Source organism: Molothrus aeneus, chromosome 7 (genome assembly GCF_037042795.1).
Source record: "Molothrus aeneus isolate 106 chromosome 7, BPBGC_Maene_1.0, whole genome shotgun sequence".
NCBI lineage: Eukaryota > Metazoa > Chordata > Aves > Passeriformes > Icteridae > Molothrus > Molothrus aeneus.
The window spans coordinates 27,691,827-27,708,747 of NC_089652.1; the positions used below are offsets into that span (position 1 = coordinate 27,691,827).

The 16,921-nt window shown below is 42.8% G+C and overlaps 1 protein-coding gene across 3 annotated transcripts in view; it reads right to left on the minus strand.

Moving 5' to 3' along the window:
* Positions 1–1,425: 1,425 nt before the first annotated feature.
* HSPBAP1 (HSPB1 associated protein 1) overlaps positions 1,426–16,921 on the minus strand; it is a 37,153-nt gene continuing 21,657 nt past the window's right edge. For 2 of the 3 annotated variants that reach the window (XM_066553350.1, XM_066553353.1), the window contains 4 exons: positions 14,519–14,690; positions 7,028–7,111; positions 3,982–4,092; positions 1,426–3,771 (listed from right to left, as the gene is read on the minus strand). In XM_066553350.1, the coding sequence (XP_066409447.1) occupies positions 3,214–3,771; positions 3,982–4,092; positions 7,028–7,111; positions 14,519–14,690 (925 nt within the window). In that variant the 3' untranslated portion in view covers positions 1,426–3,213. The remainder of the gene's footprint in view (positions 3,772–3,981; positions 4,093–7,027; positions 7,112–14,518; positions 14,691–16,921) is intronic. The other variant, XM_066553352.1, reaches the window with a different exon arrangement.

Here is a 16,921-nt window from a genome sequence, read left to right on the forward strand (position 1 = left end):
CAGCCTGGATGTGTGTGGGGAGATGAATGTGCTGCTCCATCCTGCTGCTGGGACTGGCCCTGGGCTGGAGCAAGGCTTTGACTTCAACACCAGTCCCTGCAGCCTCCATCTCTTGCTGTCACTCAGCTACAGCAGAGATGACACGATGTCACCACTGTGACCACCCCAGTGATGGCTCCGGGCTATGATCTCAACTGCTGCCGTGCCCACTGCTGACAGTGAGTGGGAAATGCTCCTTCTTGGGGAGAAAGTTTCTATCAGCAGTTGCAGAGGGCTAGCACTGGGTTCCTGCTCTTCTTGGAGACAGGCTGTCACCAGAGAGATCAGGAATCATTTATTTTTAACGCTATGAATATGTAGAAACTTGTCTGAGCTTCTGCACGCAGCGGCCATGAATTTAGAAGCGGCGTCAGGAACGGTGGCGCTCGGCACGCTGCAAATCGGGTCAGAGCCATAAATTTCTCTTGCTGGTGCACAAGCCATTTGCCATACGTGACTTGCTGAATTTGTGGTCATTTCTCTCTCTGCCCCCGTGTGCAGTGTATGGCTGAGATTTTATATTGCACCTCTGAGACACAAAGTCCTTCTGGTGCTTTTGCCTTGCATCCTAAACAGCCTCACTCGCTCTTCTCCCTGTCCCCTTGGCTTAATGGCTTCTGGCCACAGCCTGCCCTTAAATCATGGGCTGCACCTGGACAGGCATAAACTGTGACTGTCCCCAGACAGAGAGGGTGTGATTGGAGTGGTGAGGGATGTGACTGAACACAGCTCAGCCTTGGGAGAATGCTGCTGCTCCTACACTGAGCCTGAGATGGCTCCTCTGGCACAAGCATGTGATCAGGGCAAGTCCTACAGAGACCCCTGACATGTTCAGTGAGCTTTTCCAAGGACAGTCATTTGGAATACACTGGGATGAAATGTTCAGTGTGGATTTTGTGGGGTATGTTAAGATGATCTATGTGTTGGGAGGCAAGCTTAAGCTAAGCAAGTTCACACTGTGGGGACTGGAAGATGATGCTGCCATCCTCCTCCACTTTACTGCCTGTGCTTTTCCTCCCCCACCTCTATCTGTTCTAGACATAAAAGCTTTTTTATTGCAAGACTATTTTTGCTCAGTGAATTAAAATGAGGCATTTGTAACTCTTCCTTCCCAGTGTAACTGCTCCCAGCAGCAGAGCTCTCTAGCTGGTCCCAGCCCCTCTGGTCAGCCTGGGAAAGGCAAGCCCAGCAGTAGGACATGAGCAGGGTCTTGCTAAACCCAGCTCTGCTGAGATGTGCCTGTGCCTCAAAATGGGTCTGCCCTGTTCCACAGACAGCTCCCTATGAGCCTGGTGAATCACTAAAGGCAGCAGAGATGACCAAGATGTTTCCTAAGTGATTCCTGACTGAATCCCTTTGTCACAGCAGTGCCACCACACAAACAGGAACTGTATCAACAGGATTGTTTATTAAATTCTGGTCTGGTTGCAAGGGTGCAACCCCGCTGAGACCCTTTGGTGTAGAAACATGAAACAAGAACAGTGGATTTTCTCACATTACTGAGGTGTTACCAGGGTCTGAGCCCAATTACCAGGGCAGAGCAGGACACTGGAAACTGCCCATTTGTGGGTCAGAGATGGAGCTCGTGTGGCCTCTGCTGCTAACTCACAGCCACTCTTCAAAGCCAGGGTCTCCAGCTAACTACACACACAGCTCTGTTTCTGTCAGGGTAAGGTTTCTGTGTTTGTTAAACGTGAACCCTTGAGCCTTTTCAACTTAATCCTCTTCCATGTGTATTAGGTTTTTGGGGAGATTTTTGAAATGGCAAGGTTCCCTGAATTTCTGATCTACTGGTGCATATCTAAAGCCCTTACCATAATTCATCAGGGCCCTGCCAACAATGCAATCTGAATAAAAGCAGAGAGAAAGCACCTTTGCAATCAGGATTTTTCAGCTATAAATTAGTGGAAGGTGATCTTTGTGAAAACAGCACTAGCTTCATGTATTTAGCAGGGAACACACACCAAGCAAAGGAAATACCAGCTGGAGTGCTGGTGGTGGAAAGTTAGGACTATGGGAACAGGCTGATGATAGAAACTGGCTCCTTGGTCACTAGCAAACACAAGCAAAGAGACATTTTAAAAGCAAAGGTTTCACAGGAGCTGTCCCTGAAGCTGTCTCTTGAAACTGCAGCTAGGGAGAATGCCTCTGTTGCCACCACAAACAGAAATCAGAGGAGGTGAGAGCATCCTGGAAGATGCCAGCAGCTTTCTTCCCAGGTTTTGTTCAATCCATGCATAGATTCAGAGTTAACAAACCTCTTGCCTATATTTCATGTTCCCTAAATTTCAATCAAAGAACAACCCAGCCTTCAAAAACAAATCCAAGGATTACTATCCTTTGAAGAAAGGATGATCTTGTACAGCAACCACTTACAACCAAAAGAAAAAAATTAATACATTTTGATTGTTATGGTAAAGAGAAGGACAGAGGTAAAAATCATAGCTGTTTTGCTTTGTTTCTTAGAGATAGGGGACTGTGCACATCTGGCTTTAAATAAATAATAGCAGGAACTTCCCAATGCCCTTACTCTCTCACCTTCAAGAGTTTCCAAACTAGCTAAAGGCCACTTTCTTGCTAAGGGCTTTTGTCTCACTCCAACCTAGAGCTTTGTGACAGAACTGAAGTTATTTAGTAGAAGGGAGGAAGTAGATGCATTAGTGAGTGCATTGTCTCTTGGCTGAGGTTTAGGTTTACCTGAAATTATTTCTAATGTAATCAACTGATTGCTTATTGACCATTTTACTTTAAATGTGGTCAAGGACTGCAGTCTACAGTCAGTCTATCTGCTCCCACCCTTGGTTCCCCTTTGCTGTGACCATGTCCCAGCATTCCCTCTGCTATCCATCATCAAGCCATACTTGTTTTCCAGCTCAGAGCTGTAGAACACTGTGAAGATCCCACCTGCACAGCACGGTGGGAGTGTGACTGTGTGTGCTCTCTCTTGTTCATAACATCGAGCAGCTCCCTGACTAAACACACCTTTCTCTTCTCAGCCATCACTAACCAGCTATTCTTCTTTCAGCTCAACTTCAACCTGCACTTAACCATTAACTGTGTCTGTCTGTACCTAAAAATTACTTGAAATGGAACATTCAATTATTACAGATCTTAAACATGGAGAACAAGGCTGCTGTTTGATTTCTGTTTCAGCAATGATAAAGCACTCCAGCATCACACTCTCATTCTCTCCAACAGCAGCTGAGCCACTAAACTGATGACACGAGGATTAACCAGACAGTCTAACAAGTCATTGGTAGAAAGGGCTGTTTGTGAGGTGCATGGACTGCAATCTGAATCCATTTGATGTGCAGCTGTCTCACAGTCATTACTCACTAGCAATCTCTTCCTCTTGCTCTGTAATTTTCCAAAATGTTCTTCATTTTCATGGAGAAGATCTCCACCATCACTTTCAACTGCAACTGCACCCACCACACTGGTTTTGTGAGACTGTGGTAAAACCTGAATAAGATGAGGCCCAAAAGGTATTTTCTGCAGCTCTTCTGCTTTGGGTGCAGGAAAGTCACATTCCTGGTTTAGTAATGTGCAGCTCTCTGGTTCACAGCCGAAAACTTCCCTTCTCTTCCTCTTGCATGAGGTGTTTGTCTTCTGCTTTGCACCACTGCTGCTGGAACGTGCCTGTCCTGACACACTTGTCTCCTGACACTTGAGGTATGCAGACACTGCTTTATTCAGGTACTGAAGATTGATTTCATGGGATGTTGCCTCAACCTAAGAAAACACCCAGAATACACTCAGTTAAAAGGAGCAATGTTTCGATTCAGCCTTGCGTGATTATTTTCCATGAATTACTTTTGCTACATGAAGGGACGGAACTTAAAGCTCTTTTTCTCAAAGCAGCATAAAGACTCAGGGGGAGCTAACCAAAATGTCAGTAATTCTTTGTTATTGCTGCTATAATGAGAGCAGTAGAAGGCTTACCTCCGTGGGATTTAGCCAGAGATCTCCATCACTGGGATTTTCTGCTGATTTTATGGCGCATACCAGCATTCGAGTTATTGCCTCCTCTACACGGGCTTCATGATCTGCATCCTGCCTCAAGAGAACAGAAGGTTTTAGGGGATAGATTAGCTCATGGGTCTCTGCAGAAAGCTGAAAGATCTTAGGAAAAACATAGATGGCCTTAGTTTGAAAGCCACACTCATGCATATGAAGTCAGTGGAAGGTTTCAGACTCCCTTCCTGTGTACAGCCCCCAAAACAGGTGACAGTACAGGCTTTGGTGGGACTGCTCATCTGAATAAGGATTTGCAAAAAATAGTGTGTGTATATAATCTTTTCCCTTATTAGTGTTTTGTTAATTGAATCTGGTGCTTGAAATTATAATGCAATATTAGCATTTAATTAATGTGTGCATTTAAACAGCTCTTTAGAAGAGCCATAGAAGTACATAGCACATTTTTATATCTACATATTATGTCTAATTTAAGCAATTAAAACACACAGGATGTTATAGCAAGGCAGTAGCTATCTAAGGACTACACAAGCACAAAAGTGAATCTTAAGGAAATTTAGGAAACATTTTATCATGTAACAGCAGCTGACAAACTGCTGCACTTTTGAACATCACCAGAAGGAAAAGCATGTTTGCTCTGAAAACTCCCCTGCAAAACTGAAAATTGACTTACTAACTTAATAATAGGCTCTTTGTTTCAGGCCTTCATTTCCTTCATGATCCCCCTTGGACAGCTGGATACTGGATAGGTTAGGATAGCAGGAAAAAAACTTTATAGGATCTTGGCTTTCTTTCCCATTTAAGTTTCTTGTATACAGAAGGAATGGTAGACTCTCCAAACAGGATGGTGGTTTTGTTATCTCAATGACAAGTATCTAGAAGTGGATGCATATATCTGATTTAATTGAGATGCTCAGATGTGTTTGTTTTGGAGGGAAGATGTAACATGGTCAACCCACAGCCCTGACCAGTCTAACTGTGGCTCCAGGGAACCTGTCAAGCAAACCACACATCTGGCTAGTATGAGGGCTGAAGGCGACAATTTGTCCTGGAGCCCTAAGCAGAATTTGGGATAGAGGCGGGGGAAGTGCTCTTGGTATTTCGTGGGTTTGGATGCTAGGCTTTTTAATGGCCTTGTATAAAAAAACAGCAAAATACAGAGTTTGGTATCGACATGTGGAAACTATTTAAGGTGTTGCATTCTTGGTATTCATCCTGGCCTGCAGAACAACAGGGCTGTACTGATTGCATGATAGTATGTTAGAAAGCAAGGAATACTTTTGGGTAGCTCACATCCAGCTGAAAACAAATTAAATTTCTACTCTAGACTCTTGCCAATATAATTAATGGTTTCACTGGGACTGTAATTGTTGGTGTGATTCACATCTGTCAATATGAAAGCAGCTGGTAACAGCTGTGAGCAAGAACTGCTTGGTTTGGTAATGCAAATGTTCTCAGAATTGTTTTTCAGAATCCATGTCAGAATTTATTTTATAGATGGAAGTGCCCAACACCTCACAAACAATGCTGCATCATCAGCTGCAGGGGTGGTTTCTGTAAGGACCTTTCACCTGGGCTGCAATAGCCACATTTGCTCATGACAGATACTGATATCTGGGGAGGGTGTGTGTTGTTTATTGGCAAGATCCACCAAACACTCCTCTGCTTATGACACCACACATAACTGACTCCTGCTGGCACCAAACAGGATCTTGGTGACTTCTGCAAGACCTTTATGACAGAGGTCTTTTTTTTCCTTGCAACACATAAGAATAGCTAGAAATGCTCAGGCCCCACCCCAGCACCTGGGAGCTACCAGCCAAGCTGATCCCACCACAGCCTGCTCCTCCAGAGGGGGACAACTTGTGAGGCCCAGCTTAGGGCACAAGTGTGTGCTGACATCAGGATCTTCCCAAGCCCAAGGCACACAGCCAGTTCCTCTGAATTACCTCAAAGGCTCAAATTCAAGGCAGGCTTAAGTGGCTGCTCTACAATATAATTGGTGCTTTCTCTGGCCCTGCAAACAGCCTGACTGCATTTAGGGCTGTGTGAGAGCCTGGTCCGGGCTGTGGGCCTGCTGTCCTTGCTAAATACACAGGTTTCACCTCAACAATTTCTCCATGAGGGAAATACCCAAGTGAGTTCCTGTGCTCTGCTTGGTTTGATGTTGGTATGAGAAATGCATTCTCTGGTCTTGGAACAGCAGCTGAAAGCATGTGTTCTTTCCCCTGCAGCTTTCCAGTCTAATATAGGTTTTGGAAGTAGGGAAAAAAAAAAGGCAGTGAGTATTTTAGTGAGGCCATTTCACCAGCCATTTCAAAAGGTCTTTTTTTTTTTTTAATATTAACCTAGGATTAATAATAAAGTAATGTCAGTCAGAAAACCTTCTGGAGTATTGAGATGATCTAGTGGAGTATGTCCCTGCTCCTTGTAGAGTGATTGGACTAGACAACCTTTAAAGGTCCCTTCCAACCCAAACTATTCTATGATTTTATAATATCCCTGGAACCATCCCATATATACTGGTTAACATAAGCAAGAAAAATCAAAGCCCAGGGAGAAGAAAATTATTTTAATACATGAGGAAATCCAACTTCAGCCAAAGCAAAACTATCACAGAGGAATGAAAATTCAAAAATCTTCTCCTCCCTTCCTATTCACATTAATCTGATTTAAATTCTAATTTAGCTTTGCACATAAGCTTGTCCTTGAGGTGAAGTTCCTGGTTTTTTGTTCTCTATTCAGCACAAAACTGGCTGGCCCTTAAGAAATTAGGCATGAAAATTTAGCTTGTGTTTAATTGTTTACTTGATTGAAGTAAACTTGAAAGGGGATTTCTGCTGAACTGGGGCTTCAGATCTGGAACCTTGAAAGGTTCTCCCAGATAAAATGTATCCATAAGGGCTCTTCCCTCCCCAGCCTCTGAACACAACACACCCAATAGAACTGAAACTGGCAGGCAAGGGACAGAAATCCCTCGTGCTACACCCCCAGGACATTAAAAGGAAAATACCAGTTCAATCCAAGAGTTGATGCTGACAGTGACAGGATCAATGGATTCCACATAGTGCCACCAGTGTCTTGGGACGAGGAGGACCTGGAAGTGCAGACATTGCATTAGGGAACAAGCAGAAGCCTGAAGAAAGACACAGTTTTTTAATTTAGGTGATGTGGGATGTAGAGACAGGACTGAGGCAAGGACACAGGTGAGAGGTGATATTTATTTCTCTCTTTTAAAGAGCCTTTTCTCAAGAACTAAATGCCCACTCTAACAATACTATCATGTAAGACATGGACATGATCCAGAACTACCTTTCATCCAAACTCCTTCCCATATAGTCCCAAGCAGGACTGTAACCTTTAACTGCTGTGGGTAAGCAAAGTCCAGCAGTACAGAAGGGGTGCAGCTGTTCAGCAGTACATCAGGACTTCAGAGAGACTCTCAGCCAAGCAGAAATTCTTTTGTAGACTCTCCAACTGAGCAAAATTCCCAGTTCCTGTAGGACTGCCAGCTGGTTTTCCCAAAAAAGCAGGCATGCCTATGCTCATCTAGGTGACTAGGTGACAAAATGCAGCTTTAATTCTGGTGAATAATCACCAGTATTAAATTTGTCACTTTTAGTAGACAGGCTTTTAAAAGAAAATGTCATGATTTCTGGGACAATCTAGTTTAGATCAGAGCTTTACAACAATATCAGGATGATAGCTGTGACATAAAATTGATTCCCACCCATGGTTTTTATGGTACAAGACACTGATGTTGTTTTGATGATAGAGGACAAGCTTTGCAGATTACTTAACATTAGAGTAACATGGAGCTATCAAGGAAAGCATAAAAGATATTTTTTGACAAGTTATAAAAATGGTCAGAGACAGATAAAAATATATACTTCACAATGGGGAAAGTGAAGCAATGATCTGTATCTGAATTGCAGACAGTTCTTTCTCTTGGTAGACACAAATTACTTAGATGGATGTTCTGCTACCCAGATAGCCCTGTGCTTCATTATATCAAAACACACCTCATGAGAAAATGTCTGTGGGGGAAACAATGGCACCAGTCCTGCAAACACTTACAGGACACTTAGAACACTCTTATTTTTTGGGCCAGATGACAAAATGTTCTCCACAGACTTAAATTTAAGTCAAACAAAAAGAAGCATTGGCTCTCCAAAGGTCAAAATAATTTGGAAATTATTCTTTAATCCAGTACAGCGCACAGAACAGAAAAGGAAGTCAGTCAGTGGAGGGTCATTATTTTAAAAATATCACTAGTTAGTCCTGATATGTAAGTGTATGAAACCCTACAGACTGCAGCCAAAACATGTTTTCTCTGCTGAACAAGTTTCAGAGTTTTGTTTTTATCAAGGAAACATTGACTTTAAATGAACAGTGCAGTTGCATTAGCAGCAATTGATTTATCTGTAAGGAAGTGTTTTCCAGTTTCACTGACTGCAAAATCATACAAACCCCCTCCCCAAATGCTCATCTGCTCTATAGGGGATTTTACACTGAACTCTGCTAGACTCTGGGTGCCCTCCAAGTGACTGGGTGTAATGCTGAACCCTAGCAAACGCTGTGTTACAGCAGAAGAAAGCAGAGCTCCCGTGAGCGGCTGTTTGCACCGGCGGGATCCTTCCTGTGAGCCCTGTGCAGAACAGGGAGCTCCAGCACGTGGAGGAGGGCAGCAGACACTGGGGAGGTGGTGCAGAGGGACCAGGTAGCAAGGGAACATGAGCAAGAGACAGATTAAGGGAAATGTATAAATGTTTCAGTAAGAGATGCTGCCTGGAAAACCAAGAAGGCAATTAGGCATGGAGCGTGCTGGCTCCATATGACTCACTTGCAAAATGGAGACAGAATTACTTTGGAGAGAGCAGGTACAGCCAGAAGGAAAATACAATCCCCACAGCTTGTCCTGGGTTTTCAAACCAAAGAGGAGGAACTTGGTCCTTTAGACACTAATCAGGTTTCTTTTGCCAGCAGGTTAAGGGTAACAACTGCAAAGCTGTGTCTCTCTGCAGCTGGCACTGTTTGCTGATGCAGTTTATAGGAGAGCTGCAGAGCTGTGACTGAAATAGGCAAAAGAGGGTCCATAAAGACATTTGCTGTCTCTCTTTTATTGTTGAACAAGCTTATGCTTGTTAAAATTAGGATTTATAGCAACAAGAAAATTGAAATTATCAAAAAGCAAAAGGACTAAAATTTTAAGGAAGGTGAAGAAATGGCAAAAGGTAATTAAAACCAAAAAATACAGCTGGCAAGAGAGCAGAACTAACAAGACCAAAAAAAAACCCCAAAACCCCCAACAACCCAGAAAAGAAAGATAGGATTCTTCTACATTTACAAACTAGTATTCTTCTAGATTTTCAAATTAGAAGCAAACAGAAGCACAATAAAATGAAAACAAACCAAAAAAACCACCACCGCTGCCTCTAAGGATCAATTTCACAATTAAAAAAACCAGACTTCCATATGTTTATGAATATGGGACACAGATTCCTATAGGAAACATAAAAGTAAGGCACAGTGAAACAACACACACAAATGCAGCAAACATTTTACAGGGAAAATGTAAAATGCAATAGCAAGACAGAACTACTCCAAGCTAAGAGATAATCTTGTGCTAGGCTGCTTTCCACAGAACTTATCTAACTTTATTCGTGCTGGGAAGATACTGATCTAAACAGTAACCAATCAGATAATTTTAATATTTAGGCTAGTGACAGCCAAATATAGCAAACGAAGCTAAAGTAGGACAGAAGTCCCAGAAAAGATAAAATGAGATGCTGTAATGTGAGGAAAGAAACCAAGGGAACAGTTGGGAGAGCAAGTGGAGCAATGCTGAAGACTTGTACAGCACAGAGAACAGAGCAGGTTTGAATTCTCAGTGGACATGATTAACTTGATACAGTGCAAAGGTAGGGCAAAGGTGGAATTGCTTCAAAAAGAGAGCATACCCTGAAGTGAAATATTATACCAAGAAATTTTTGCTCATTAGAAAAAGATATTTAGGTAAATGCACACAAAAAGGAAGCCAGTGTCACGGGAAGATAAAGACACTGAGCCACGGGGGGACCCAAGGAGATCCCAGAAGTGTTTGCAACCATGGCAATGAAAAATAAAATGAAGTAGGTGCAGGCATAGCCAATTCTGTGGGAACAGCACCTGAGGACTGTCTGAGCACTGCTGCCCCAGCCTATGCCTCATCCCAGCTGGAGCCTGGCTGTCCTGGTGCTTGGAAGGTGCTTCTCACCCTGCCTCCTCCTCCTCCTCCCTCCTGGTGTCTTCACTGAAACAGAGCTCCAAGGGTGACGGGGGTCAGAAACACAGGCACAGCCATGGGGAAAGGCACAGTGAAGAGGAGGGTGTGGGGCTGCATCAGGCCATGCCCACAGTGACCCAGGTGAGAGAATGAGGGAAGCTCAGGGAAGAGGTGGAGAAGCAGAGGCAGGGAATTGCAGCTTTGACCTTCCATTTCCCTGGCTTTTGAGGCATTCATGGGGTTCTCCGTATGTGTTGCAGCTTGAGCAGTGTTTTTCCACCAATCCTAGCATAAATTCAGCTCCTGGACTCTTCTGCTTCTTCTGTGATGGAAATCATAGTTCTGGTGTCCTGAGGTTGGGTTGGGCTGTCTGCCTTCTCTATGGGGTGACTTGGGGCCAGCTCTGCAGTCTCCCACATGAAAACTCTTTATTCCTTCCCCAGAGCAGAATTACCAGCCACCTACTATGCATAATGGTGTGGCCAACTCTGAATTCTCTTTTAGTAAAATCACTTAAATTATTCTCCAATAAAAGTAGGTTTTTTTACTGTAAGCCCTTTTAAAAAGTCTTTTGTATACTTTGAGCTGGAACATTACACACTACCTTTGAATTACTGCATTTCTTGACTTACTAAACCACTTTTCTTTGGTATCAATTATATTTTTCTTGGCTATCCAGGCTGTGTGTTTTTCTGTTCCTCACTTAAGCCCAACCTAAAGTTCTCACACCCTTTCTTTAAAGGCAGCACACAGGGAAATCCCTCCCTGACTTCATGAAGATTTCTTCTTGCTCAGGGTTAGGTTAGAAGTCAGAGGTTTGTCTGCACTGTTGGGAGCTCTGCTGCTGAGCAGGATCCCATGGTGTGTTAGATTCTGCAGCAGAAGCCCAGAAAGAGAAATCTTGCAGCTAAACACAGGAACTGAGTGACAACTGTATTTGTGGCCACATAAATGTGTTTCTTTTAGACTTTGAGAAAGCAGGTAAGCAGAAGCAGGGGAGGGGAGCTTCTGAGCAGCAGGACATGGTAAGAACCAGCAAGCAGTAATGTTCATCTTTTTCTAAAATAGGTTTTTTTCCCATCCAATGACAATATTTTTCAAGGCCAGAGGGAGGGCATCCTTCTCAGACCCAATGTGCCTCTTGGCTACCTCATTTAGGCCTTTCCCTGCACTTCTGCCCTGCGGCTCCTCTGGCCCCAGGCTGCACTGGGGCACAGGGCCAGGCCACAGGGCAGGCAAGCTCTGCCTCAGCAGCACCTGCCTGGGGTAGCAAGGGGGGAATGGGATTGCTCACAGGGGCACAGAGGGGCAGCTGCTTGCTCTCCATCCCTTCAGATAAACTCAGATCACTTTATAGTCTCCCTACCATTGTCTGGTTATGTGGATATGGATTAACAGGGAGATGGATTAAGAGCAATTACATTAGAGAGCAGGAAGGAAGCCAGAAGTCAGTGAGAAGTGGGGCAGAAGAAAGAATGATCACTGATTTTATCCTTGTACAGCATCTCAGTTTTTTGTAGCTTTTTCAGGTGGTATTCATCTTTCCTATTTTTAATCATCAAAAAAGTTAAGCACCTATGTGCATAGGCTCCTTCTACAGCCTGTGCTGAAGGACAAGGTGGGATGAATGTTCCTGCAGGACTGTAATTATGTAAGACAGGAAGGATGAACTACCTTGTTGAGGTGCCAGGTGTCACTGATGGCAAATAGGACACCTTTCCTGAACAGGATTTAAGCTGAGGGTGACAGATCCCTAACTCTCTTAACACTTTTCCCAGAGCATGGGTAGAAGATACAAGAACAGATGTGGTTTGTCCCATTTCTGGCCTTTTAGGGGGTATTTGTATATTTGAGAAAGAATCAAGGTGTTACTAGAAATGCTGCTCCATACTTAATCCTCAGCTTTGCAACCATCACAGAGGTGACCAGGTCCAAACATTTATAAGGACCCCCTACATTTGTGTGACACAACTTGAGCTTGTAACTTCCTGGATATAGTGAATATAGTCATGTACTGCTGCAAGCCCTTCCACTACTCAGCTGCCTATTTGAGTAAGCTTGACATCTAAATGTTTTCATCATTTGTTTCAGAACAGATCACTGATGTATAAACAGAAGTTATGCCTGTTGAAATGCAGCTGACAGCCAGTGGTCAGGTACAGGATGAAACCTTATAAAACCTTAATTCTCAATCAGCTACCAAAATTCATAATAGAGGTTCACCTTTGAACAATACAGTGGAAGGGCACAAAAGATCTAACTGACTGTACACTCTGTGCACTGGCACAATGTTACATGAAGGAATTCTGCTTTCAGGCAGAAAAATGGCTGGTGGCAAACATCGACCAGAAGGTGGCATTAGACACATTAAGTTTTTGATATTCAAACCTGCACTCACTCTACATGCAGCTGCTCTCCTGAATACCTAAGAACACCTTTGTCTTCATTTTTTCAGCCTTTTATTGTTACAATAATCCAAAATGTTCTGCATACCCTCTGGGAATGAGTGGAGATGCTACATTTTATCACAAAATAAAGATGCCTACAAATTCTCCAGTAATTGGGCTAATTCTAAGTGAAAACCACTGTTAAGCACATATCAAGACATTATTTAGGAATTCTCTCCCTTGTTGAAAAAGGAGTTCTTCTAGGTCATTCCTTTCCATCAAATGGCTGCAGCTCCCAGCCACCTGCCCTGAAAGCTTCTGGATGAGATGCTGGCCAGCACCACACAGAAAGCACTGAAAAAATGGACAAAGGCAATACCTCACTGCTCCATCATTGCTTCTACATTACTTTGCCCCCCAGGAAATCCAAACAGTATCTCGTTCATGGCAATGCAGACAAATTCTATTACTGAGCTGGCTCAAGATCTTTATTCCTAGCAAGATTAATTTGTAATTGCTTTAAGCCTAATTAAAATTAAGATCATATTAAAGGTTCACTAGTGCACTTGATCATTGCAAAGGAGATTATAAATTCAAATAGTATTGGGGATCAGGGATAACGCAGTGCTGAATAGATGTGGCATTTTTATCAATAGTAAAAATTTGTTCTTTGTGCTTTCAATTACCGACTGCTGCAACTTTACAAATTGCTGAATGTGAAACTAATGATTTGCTTTAGGAGTATGAGTATGAGCTAATGTAGTGCAAACAGTAAAGGCTGATCATAGATTCCCCATTTGCATCTGTACCAAGTGCAAAGCATTACGCTTCCAGTTGAAGAGTACCATTCTTTTGTTGGAAGCTACTATCCTGCCCCACTCTGCCTCCTCAAAATTAACTTAATTAGCAAAAATCCATTCTTTAAATTGTTGAAGGCAGCTGGGTTTGCCAGTTAGGGACAGGGGAATACTCATACAAGTTGTTGAGCTGGCAGGTCAAAAGAGGTGACGATATCTGGTAGGAGAATGGCAAAAGGGTTCCAGAAGCAGCAACTCCACTGTCTGAGCAATGACCATTGCAAAATTCCTTTGGAAGGGCCTGACAGTTTGAGGTGCACAGCAGTGCCTTAGCAGGACATGCACGGCTGAACAAATGAAAAAGGGTAATTCAGACTCCAAATGCAGACCTTGCTGATTAAATAAAGAAGGACACTATTTACAGCAGGAGACTGGGAATCAAGAGTCCTGAGCCCTACTCTCACACTGCTGCTGCCTGCCTGTGTGACTGTAGGCCAGGCACAGCTGAACCTTCTCAGTAAAGCAGGATTAAAAACATCCTCACAGCCCTGGAAAGCACCATGAAACCTGTGAATGGTGTGCACTCTAAAAGCAAGTATCATCATTAAAGTATTTATTAAAGCAACAGGTGAAGGCTATTCCCTGCCAAAATATGAGTTCCTTTGCTAGCTCTATATACTCATTAACCAAATGCATTTTATGGAACATACTGCTGTCAGAGTAGACAGGTCAGAGTTCAAGAAAGTTCTGAAGTATACAAATTTGAGGTGGTTGCAAGACGGGTGGTTGTATGGAATCAGGCAGCTGATTGAACTCTGATCTATGAATCAGGCAGCTGATTGATAGCTCTCCAAATGTCTGCAGTTTTTGTACTAAAAAGTCGAGGCAAACAACTGTCAGTGAAGAAAGTTTCTGTGCTGAGAGAAATCTCTAAGGTCTGAATGTGGAGTGGAGGAAGAAGGAAGTTCCACAGTCAATTTGTTAAGATTTCCTAGCCCTTAATTAGGCAGTTAAATAGAATATTAAGTAATGTGAAGCTTGTATGTAAGTGGTACCTGTCCTGGACTGAGTGTAACAACATGGGCTGTTGAGTTCCTAAACTTGGGAAAGCGTTTCAGATCAGGGTTGGCAATGTTGACTTTGCTGAATATGCTGGATTCCTCATAAGGGATCCTGGTAGGATAAAGGAAACTGGTGTCACCAGGTGGGAAGAGGTGCCATCTCTTCCTGAAAATAGAGAGAAGATAAAAATGTATTCAGTGCATGTCACTTGCAGCAAAGAACTAAAGGCAGTAGCAAGGTTTTCAATAAAACATAAATCTGCCTCACTGTGTGAATCTCCTACGCAGTGAGAACACAGCCAGTGCTTACAGGCTGTCTCCTAAAAGTGTTTTTAAAATATTCCACTTTTTAATTTTTTAACTGAGAAGATTTACAGCTTCTCACCAATCATTTTTAAAGGCAGATAAAATTTAAAAAACCTCTCCCGTCTGGTTTCTTCTTCCTCCTTTTTACATGCAGCATTTACGGATGCTCAGAGCATTAAAAATTGCTCTATAAACTAGAGGAAATAGTTTAGTTACAGACAATGTATTTTTGTTCACTGAATGAAAAGCTTTCAAAATCTGTATTTGTTTTGAAAGGAGGGCATTGTGTGTTTAGGATGGCAACAGTAAAAGGGTAAGACATTATCTTCTGTTTCCTTATATGGCTGTGAGTCGTGAACCCCCCTTTCTTAAAAATCACCTTGATGTTTCCATATCAATGATGGAATGAATAAAAACCAGATACATCCATAGACATAAGTATCCTTAAACACTTGTATTTTTTTTGTGTTATCAGTACCACATGATGAAAATGTAGCTGGTTGTGCATTTAAGAACTTACTGGTGTGACTAAATGCCAGGTGGAGCAGGACAGGGTTGTTCTGCTCATGAGGGCACTTATGTGCCATGTTGCTCCTACATGCCTAAAGAAGCACATGAATGCACCACAGTGCAAAGGCCAAGCAGAGCTGAGACCACACTTTGTCCTCAGGAGCTTATGTCTCTATTTCACTTACATAGACCAGATCAAAGAGGAAAAAAAGAATATGCCAGAACTGGTGGTGCCAGTTTTATGGGTATTATAAATTAAATATCTTAGCAGATAGATATGGTATTTAGAAATAGAAGTTTTAAATCGCAGTACTTTAGGTGGTAGAAATAACCAGAAGGAATACACAAAGAGAATTTATTACATTTAAGATGTGCTAGACAAACAGTGCAACATGAGCAATGCATTAAGCAATGGAAAAGTAGAGGCAGCACTTTACAGCACAGCTGGAGACCTTGTGTAGCTCTTCTCTTTTGTTTTGGACTCTAGAAAGGGCTTTTCTTTGTTTTCTTTCCCTTGGCACTCCTTGAATTTTGTCTACTGCTTCTGGTTGTCAGTTCTAAGTCACAGATCTGAAAATGGGAGCAAAGCAATCAAATGGCACAAAACCAAAAGGGACAGGAACAGAAGAGATAGGAATAGCAGGACAGTCAGAACTACAGAGACCAGCACAGATGCAAGTGCCATAGGCTGCTGATATTTCTTGGTAATTACCAAAGTAACTGCTGGATGCAAGCATAAAACCACTTCTCCTGAAACTCAATCCTTATTGCAACTTTATTTTGCCCTCCAAGCTAGATCCTCTGAGGGGGCAGAGATTGACTAGGTTAGGAGGCTCAGGGTTAATCCTGCAGGCTCACGGCAAAGCAATATCATAAAGCAAAAAATTAAGAAGCCTAAGGGATGCAAGGAGGAAATTCAAGATAGCAACAAAGGGCTAAGGAGCTGTCCCTGGCTTTCCTGCAAAGGCAAATCTATTTAAGTTTAGCATAAGCTTATATTCTGTTACAAAGCCTGTCTTGTTTGTGAGTCTCAAAAGGGAATCTTTCTGCTCTGAAGAAGCACAGGATTCACAAGCTTGTGGAAGTTTGCAATCTATTTACAGGCTTTGTTCTTAAGAGGAAAACAACTTTGTCTTTTCAGGCTGTGCAAGGGCTTTGGATTTTTTTCCCTGAGAGGAAAAAGGATTTTGGTCTACTTGAGGGGGAGGAAGTGCCTTGGGAAGGTGGACAGAATTGCTGCATGATGCTGGAACTCTGGCTCGAGTTCAACATCTGAAGGTAGAGATTGAAGAGGCTTGGCAGGTATAGTGTCTTCTACATCACTGTACTTATTTAGTACACCCAGTATTTAAGTGGATCCTTAGAAGATTATGGCATTTAAGTCTCATGGTCTTCCTTGAGATTTCTGGCTCCTGAATACACTAAAGTGTCTGGACTTCAATGCACAATGCTTACTGATGTGATCTGAAGTCCACAGGATTGGCTGCAGCACAGCAGTGCTGAGGGAGGCTTCTAGAATATCTCTGCTGCATATCCACCCAAGGACCTCAAGGCTGTTTGCAAACATAAATGAAAACCCTA